At 43.0% G+C, this 7,592-nt stretch overlaps 1 protein-coding gene across 1 annotated transcript in view; it reads left to right on the top strand.

The window, feature by feature from the left end:
• Positions 1 to 204: 204 nt before the first annotated feature.
• Positions 205 to 7,592, top strand: part of acvr1c.L (activin A receptor type 1C L homeolog) — a 59,561-nt gene continuing 52,173 nt past the window's right edge. Inside the window, exon 1 of the mRNA XM_018235789.2 lies at positions 205 to 944. Within this exon, the coding sequence (XP_018091278.2) occupies positions 875 to 944 (70 nt within the window). The 5' untranslated portion in view covers positions 205 to 874. The remainder of the gene's footprint in view (positions 945 to 7,592) is intronic.

The following is a 7,592-nucleotide window of genomic DNA, read 5'->3' as shown; positions in this document are numbered from 1 at the left end:
CGAAAAGACCCGAAGTCGTGAACTGGGCAGAAGCCTCAAAAAGACCCAAAGTCATGAAAATACTCAGTTGAAGTCCTGAAGCCGCAAAAAGACCCGAAGCCACAAAAAGACCTGAAGTTGAATTTCTGAAGCTACAAAAAGAACCGAAGCCACAAAAGGAGCCTATGGGTATGGGGGGCTCTGCTGCCAATGTTTTTTTTTTTCATTTATAGGGGAACCCTGGCCACCAGACATAGAAGTCAGAACTGCTCCTCATATTTCTGTGTATAGTCCTTTATGTCCCTAGCTTTGAAGGAAAGTGTTCCCTAGATTCCCGACCGCATATGTTTGTGAATTGTTCAGTGGTTTGAAAGTTCTTTGGAATTGTGACTGCAATTGAAAGTGGTGTTTGTTTTGTGGCTCCTGAGGCAGCAGAAGTCAGCTCTCCTCCAGGTCTGTTAATGAGTTCTCCTCAGCCTGGCAATCGAGTCATACCAACAGAGCAGTGAATATAAACAGCCTTGATACCTTTATAACTACTGCTTGCTTTAAAATAACTTTTATTAAGCAAAATATCAGTTTTTTTGGGTGAAACTCCATTTTAACATTACTAGCGAGTAGCGACTGGCAGTCCAGCCCAACACAGCAGCACTAAACCTCTGGCTCGGTTACCTGCCCTGGAAATATGGCACATAAACAGTGACAGACACGTGACAGTGGGCAGTGAAAGTAGGCGGGGCTGTGCCTGCTGCTGGTGCCTGGATGGGATCAGTACGTACAAAGTGCCGGGGAACTCAAGTCCTGCAGCGCTTTCCAGCTCCGCATCTCAGCACCGGGGAGAAGCCAGCTTGCCCAGCCTGGGCCGAGACACTTCTTGTGCCGATGTGGGTGCAACATGCCGTGGGCCGGGCTCCTTCACCTGGGCGCCTCTCTGATCCTGCTCTCCGCTGCTTCTCTCTGCACAGGTACTGGGGCTCCTGAACTCCCAGCCAAAGGTTAATCCTGCAGCTGGCGTCACTGGCAGAGGGTTTGGCATAGGAATTCTACACTTGCTGGGGGGCGTTGGCTGTGTAGTGGCAAGTAATGGTGACCTATAGCCAATAGATACCGATATGCCATTCTGCCTTGTTTCCTTGCACTTAATATAATCTTTAGGTGCTGCCATACTGCTTGTGCTGTTGGGGGACAATGCATTAGTTCAACAGTCCCCCCACCTTTAATTGGCATTGGTTTTAGGAATACATAGTTACATAGTAAGTTAAGGTTGAAAAAAGACACATCTATCAAGTTCAACCTTTTTTTAAGCTGCCTAACTGCCAGTTGATCCAGAGAAAGGCAAAAAAACCCATCTTAAGCCTCTCCAATTTGCCTCAAAGGGGGAAAAATTTCCTTCCTGACTCCAAAATGGCAATCGGACTAGTCCTTTGTACTATGAGCTATTTCCCATAACCCTGTATTCCCTCACTTCCTTCTAAAGCAATCCAAACCTTTCTTAAAGCTATCTAATGTATCAGCCTGTACAACTGATTCAGGGAGAGAATTCCACATCTTTACAGCTCTCACTGTAAAAAAAACCCCTTCCGAATTTTTAGGTGAAGTCTCTTTTCTTCTAATCAGAATGGGTGACCTTGTGTCAGCTGAAAAGACCTACTGGTAAATAAAGCATTAGAGAGATTATTATATGATCCCCTTATATATTTATACATAGTTATCATATCATCATATCACCCCTTAAATGCCTCTTCTCCAGCGTGAACATCCCCAATTTGGCCAGTCTTTCCTCATAGCTAAGATTTTCCATACCTTTTACCAGTTTAGTCGCCCCTTCTCTGGACCCTCTCTAATACAATTATGTCCTATAATACAGTTGCTTAGATTGGCAAGAGTAGTATGTAATGCCCATTTATCATAGAAATATGCTCTCCCTAGTGTCCAGGCAGCTGAAGTTGTCAGAAAAAATATATGGGTCCCTGATCTGATTCAGTGTAGCCTGTCGAAACAATATCATCATCATCGTCATCATTTATTTACCGTATGTAGATCCGACAAGATACGCAGTGCTTTACCTTAGTTATAACAAACACGGAATACATGGTGGATAACAAACAAGGGTTACAGAGTACAATAGGATTAGAGGGCCCTACAAATTAGAGTTTACAAACTAAAGGTTAGGGTACAATTGTGACATTAGTATTTTAGAAACAATTTTATGACTTATGACACAGCAATAATTGATCAATTAAGATATATTGAATAAGCTTCTTTAAACAGGTGGGTCTTTAAGGAGTGTGAAAGTTTGGAAAGAAGGAGAAAGTCGGACAATATATACCTGCTGCTGCAGAACCGGCCAATGAGAACAGATTTTGGAGTCTTCAGCTTTTGATTGATGCCAGCATGGAAACCAGAGGGTTCTAATGTGGCACCTTCCATGTCGTAGTTGTGTAGTCATGTGCTCAGAATGGAGGGGAGTTGTCACTGGGGTCCTTCCTTGTGTTGGTGCAATTGAGGGGGCTGCACTAGGTTGCCTCTTGGTAGAATGTAAAGGGTTATAAGTATGCATCATATCAGTGCACAGCTAGCAGAGCAATATAGTTATTTGAATAGAATTAGAAAAAACAAAAGTAACATGGTTCTCTAAATAGGAATAATACACGTTGTGTATGAGGAATGGTGCATTTGGAGCTCACTACAGATGCAGCAGTTTTACTTCTCTTTATAGCTGGACACTGATTACATGTTGTTGTCACACCACATCAGATAAAGACAGATGCAGCCTGTGTTAGATTCTTGGGTTTGGTATCAGTATCAGTAGATCTAATCCTTGTACTATAGCAGTTCCACTATACTTTGTACTAGTTGATTCCACTTTCCTGCAAGTGCACCAACTAAGCAGGATAGGATGTTGCGTTTTGTTTCATTTATCTTTCCATGTGAGCCTTGTTATGGCTAAACAAGTCTGTTTGTCTGTTTATACCAGATATATTTCTGTAACCTCTGTAACTAGTATGTCGGCTTGATCAGTAGCCGATGGCTATCCATGCATAGTTCAACTACAAGTCAAGCAAACACTGACAGTTGATGGCTATCTAGGGATGCTGGAAACTTTGTTACATTGACAACTATCATGGTTTCCTTTCTCTCCGTGGAAACAGGTACATCTGTGTTATGCCCAGGCCCGGACTGGCAATCTGTGGGTTCTGGCAAATGGCAGAGGGGCTGCTATAAGGTGCCATAGAAAGTCAGTATTTAGTAGGCTGGCGGGGGCTGTTTGGGCCTCTATGTGGGCTGATTGGGCCTCTGTGTACCTGAAATGCCAGGGCCTATTTTAATTCTCAGTCCGGACCTGGTTATGCCTAACTGAATGAACTCATGTCAAAAAGTGGGACATATTTTCTCTTTAAGATTGGACTGTTTTTGTGATAGTGGTGCCCTGAATAAAGCAGACTTTGCAGTGCTGTCATTTTTATATTTAGGACTATTAAACATACAGCTCTTAATCTGTTGAGAAACTTTTGGGTATTGATGAATACAGGAAATAGCAGTGTAACAACCAAGTCTAGCAAGCTGGGCAACATTATTAATGGTTACTTCCCTTCTAGGAGGTTATCATCTCTACTGCTTCATCACTGGTATCATCTCTCCCTACAATACCTACTATCCATCAGCCACAGTCCCTCCTCAGAGAATATTATCCCACTGCTACTATAGGCACCATTTTTCCCTACTATACCTGCTATCTCACAGCCACAGTCCATTCCCAGGATTATTATCCCCACTGCTACTATAGGCACCATCTCTCCCTACTATACTTGATATCCCACAGCCACAGTCCCTTTCCAGAGACTATTAACCCCACTGCAACTATAGGCACCATCTCTCCCTACTATACCTACTATGCATCAGCCACAGTCCCTTCCCAGAGACTATTATCCCCACTGCTCTATAGGCACCACCTCTCAATAATATACTTGAAATCCCACAGCCACAATTCCTTCACAGAGGCTATTATCCCCTGCTACCATAGACACCATCGCTCCCTACTGTACCTGCTATCCCACCTCCACAGTCCCTTCCCAGAGACTATTATCCCACTGCTACTATAGCCATCATCTCTCCCTACTATACTTGATATCCCACAGCCATAGTCCCTTCCCAGAGACTATTATCACCACTGCTACTATAGGCACCATCTCTCAATACTATACTTGATATCCCACAGCCACAATTCCTTCACAGAGGCTATTATCCCCACTACTACTATAGGCACCATCTCTCCCTACTATACCTGCTATCCCACAACCACAGTTTCTTCCCAGAGTGTATTACCCCCACTGTTACTATAGGCACCATCTCTCCCTACTATACTTGCTATCCCATAGCTGCAGTGCCTACTATACTTGCTCTCCCACAGCCACAGTCTCTTCCCAGAGGCTAGTATCTTCTGCTGTCGCACAGTCTTTTCCCAGAGGCTGTGTTACCTGCTACTATAGGCATGGTCGGACTGGGCCGGCGGGACATCAGGCTCTTAAAGGCCCCACCGGCCCAGATCTGCACCCTGCGTGTCTGAAGTTCTTCCAGCTGTTTGCACGATTGCGTGCATGCTCACGCTGGGGGTGGGGTGTCGGCATGGGGGGGGCTGCAGGCCAGAAGGGGGAACCAACTTTCCCTTCTATACCTGTTACCCCACCTCCATAATCACTTCCCAGAGGCTATTTTCCCTACTGCTACTATAGCCACAATCTTTCCCTACCTGCTATCCCACATTCACAATCAATTCCCAGATTCTTTTTTTCCTACTGCTACTTGTATAATGGCTCCATGACTCTGCTAATAAAGCACTGTTATACTCTACTCATCCTTGGCTACCCAAAACATAATAAATGGCGACAAGGATGGCTCTTCTACTTCTGCAGCAGCCTGCACCTTTTCTTCCAAACCCTGGTGAGCCTACTATACCTTTTACTGCTTGGTTCCGTATGTTTGAAAATTACATTATTGTTGCTGACCAAGGGGAGATTTCTGCTGCTAGAAAGTGTGCTTTACTTATTCACTGCCTGGGAGCAGAGGGACAGCGTATATTCTATACATTACCATTACCTGATGATACTTATGAAGCTGCTCTTACTGCTATAAAGAACTTTTTCGTGCCAAGAGTAAATGTGGTTGCTGAAAGATATAAATTCCGCCAACGCGGACAACATAATGGTGAATCCACAGAAAAATTTGTAGCAGCTTTGAGAGAGCTGGTTGTTACCTGTGAGTTTGGGAATCTAACAGATGAAATGCTAAGAGACCAAATAGTGGAAAAAATAAACTCACCTCGCATTAGAGAGAGACTGCTGCTAGAGCAGGATTTAACCCTTGCAAAGGCTATTACAGTTGCTAGCCAAATTGAACCAGCAGTGGCAGAGGCTAAAACTCTCAGTCATGGAACTGCTGGGAATGTACAGATTGTGAATTCAACACTGTGGCCTAATAATGCACAGTCACAGGCAAAATACAATGCTAAGGAAAGGGATTCACCTACACTGCAAAACCGTGCAGCAAATACAAATAGAAAATACTGCTTTCGCTGTGGTTCAACACAACACACTGCAAATCGTGTTACTTGTCCTGTAAAAGCTGTACAGTGTCGCAAATGCACAAAAGTAGGACATTTTGCTAAGATCTGCTGTAGTTCTGCTAAAGATGTTCATGAAGTCACTACTACAAATGTCACAGTATTAAGTGTGGATAAAGCTGGTACATTTATTCCAGACAAGTTTATGTACACTGTCAGTGTCAGTACTGCTTCTGCTGACAAGGGACACTCCATTAACCTGATCTTTGATACAGGTTCAGCTGTTTCTATACTACCAAAGGATATTTTCTTGAAAAACAAAAGATCCGCTTGTTGCACCTGCCCTGAAACTGGTCAGTTACTTAAAGGATCCAATCCCTGTGCTTAGTTGCTTGCCAGCGACTGTACAATTTTAATCAAATACTGCAAAATGTGACTTTTACATTGTGAATAAGGGTACTGCTACACTTGGAAGGGATCTCTTTGCTGCATTAAACCTACAATTAGTTGATGGTCTCATTACTACAGCACCAGTGTCTAAAATTTCACCACAAAGCAACACTTCACTGGGTTGTGCAAAGAACTTTGTACACAAAGTTAAGTTGAGACCAGATGTAAAACCAGTATGCCAGAAATTGAGGCGATTATCCTACTCTATAAGGGAGACTGTCTCACAGGAACTAAAGAAACTGGTAGAGCAAGATGTGATTGAAAAATCAGAATCCTCTGAATGGGTTTCACCAATTGTTGTAACAATGAAGAAAACTGGAGGTATTCGATTGTGTGTTGATCTCCGTGAAGCTAATAAAGCAGTTGTTACGGATAATCATCCCTTGCCACACATAGAGGAAATATTTTCAGAACTCTGAGGAGCAAAATTCTTTTTTACTCTGGATGCTTATCATCAAGTATTACTGCATGAGGAAAGCAGAGTCCCCACTGCATTTATCACCCATGATGTTTTGTTTCGGTTCAAGTGTGTACCTTATGGACTGGCTGCAGCACCGTGTTGTTTTCAAAGACTGATGTCTTCAATACTCCATGGCATACCTGGTGTAGAATGCTACTTGGATGATATAATTGTCTATGCTCCAACTATGGATCTTCATGACAAGTACCTAGAAAAGGTTCTGAAATGCATTGATTCTGCAGGACTGATACTGAACCTTTCCAAATGCCACTTCAGACAAACTCAGCTGTCATTTCTGGGTCATATAATCTCACAAAATGGATTACTGCCTGACCCTGACCATGTCACTGCTGTTACACAAGCACCACCTCCATCTGATTTTCAGACCTTACGAGCTTTCTAAGGTCTTACTTCATGGTATTCTAACTTTATTCCCAAATATGCTTCAGTTGTGGAGCCACTTAGAGCTCTACTACGTGGAACTTTAAGTCTGGTGTGCTCAGAGTCTGCTCAACATAGCTTTGAAATAGTGAAACAGCTAATTGTGAACAGTCCAGCGCTAGCTTTATTTGATCCTGCACTACCCACTATGGTTACTTCAGATGCTTCAGACTATGGCGTTGGTGCAGTTCTCACACAGATCAATCCTGATAATAGATAGAAAACTGTTGCATTTGCCTCCAGAACACTTACAGAGACAGAGCGTAAGTATTCCACTGTTGAAAAAGAAGCTCTAGCATGTGTTTGGGCAACAGAAAAATGGAGAACCTACCTATGGGGTAGAGAATTTACCTTTTGCACTGATCATAGCCCTTTAACTACACTGCTTACAAGAAAGGGACTAGGAAGAGCTGGAATGCGTATAGCTAGATGGTCAGCAAGGCTACTGAATTTCAATTACAAAATGCAATACAAACCAGGTTTGAAAAATGTTACTGCTGATTGTTTGTCACGTTTACCTTTATCTGTAGCTTCTGATACACTGGTTGAGGACATAGAAGTTGTAGCTGATTTTAAGCAAGCTTGCCTCACATGTCCAATTCAAGTAAAACTACGGGACATCTTACAAAAGCAAATGGCCAAATGCTGAGAAGAAACTTAGTCCTGATCTTCAACCTTACAACAGGATTAGACACAAACTGT

Source organism: Xenopus laevis, chromosome 9_10L, assembly GCF_017654675.1.
Source record: "Xenopus laevis strain J_2021 chromosome 9_10L, Xenopus_laevis_v10.1, whole genome shotgun sequence".
NCBI lineage: Eukaryota > Metazoa > Chordata > Amphibia > Anura > Pipidae > Xenopus > Xenopus laevis.
The sequence above is the reverse complement of the archived record's forward strand: the minus strand, read 5'-3'. Positions and strand labels throughout refer to the sequence as shown.